Here is an 864-nt window from a genome sequence, read left to right on the forward strand (position 1 = left end):
AAATGGACAGTTTGCTTTGGCTAAGAGGGTAGCAGAATTAGCTGAGTTACCTGTGGACAACTTGGTTATTGAAGAGGTAAGGTAACGTACGTCTTTTAGGTTATTTAAAGTCTTAGCTTTTTGCCCTAGCCAGTTGCTCAGTGGTTAGAGCATTGGCCCGTGGACTGAAGGTTCACGGGTTTGATTCCTGTCAAGGGTATGTACCTTGTTTGCAGGCTCGATCCCTGGCCCTGGTTGGGGCACACGCATCAGGCAACCAGTTAATGTGTCTCTCATCGATGTTTCTCTCTCTCTCTCCCCCTCCCTCTACTCTCTAAAAATCAATGGAAAAAATATCCTTGGGTGAGGATTAACAACAACAAAAAATCTTAGCTTTTTGAACCATCATTAAACCAAAAATCAAATGAGATATGCAATTTATAGGAGATGAGGCTTTTTTACTTTTGATACACATTAGTTTCAGAAGTGGATGAGCCTAGAATTCCTATTTTTTAATAATGTATGCTTTATTATTGTTTTTATTGATTTTAGAGAGATAGCAAGGGAGAGGGAGAGAGCAACATTGATCAGTTGCCTCCAGTATGCACCCCGACTGGGGATTGAACCCACAACCTGAATATGTGCCCTGACTGAGAATTGAACCAGCAACCCTTTGGGGCATGGGCCGATGCTCAACCAACTGAGCCATACTGGCCAGGGTGAAGAATGTATTCTTTATTTTATTTTTTAAAAACTATTTCATCGCCAAAACCGGTTTGGCTCAGTGGATAGAGCGTCGGCCTGCGGACTGAAGGGTCCCAGGTTCGATTCCGGTCAAGGGCATGTACCTGGGTTGCGGGCACATCCCCAGTAGGAGATGTGCAG

General features: G+C 44.0%; 1 protein-coding gene across 1 annotated transcript in view; it reads left to right on the top strand.

Moving 5' to 3' along the window:
- Nucleotides 1-864, top strand: part of SPG11 (spastic paraplegia 11 (autosomal recessive)) — an 87,217-nt gene that overhangs the window by 66,355 nt on the left and 19,998 nt on the right. The window contains exon 28 of the mRNA XM_015557515.1: nucleotides 3-76. Coding sequence (XP_015413001.1) covers nucleotides 3-76 — 74 coding nt within the window. The remainder of the gene's footprint in view (nucleotides 1-2; nucleotides 77-864) is intronic.

This window comes from Myotis davidii, unplaced genomic scaffold (assembly GCF_000327345.1).
Source record: "Myotis davidii unplaced genomic scaffold, ASM32734v1 scaffold46, whole genome shotgun sequence".
Lineage (NCBI taxonomy): Eukaryota > Metazoa > Chordata > Mammalia > Chiroptera > Vespertilionidae > Myotis > Myotis davidii.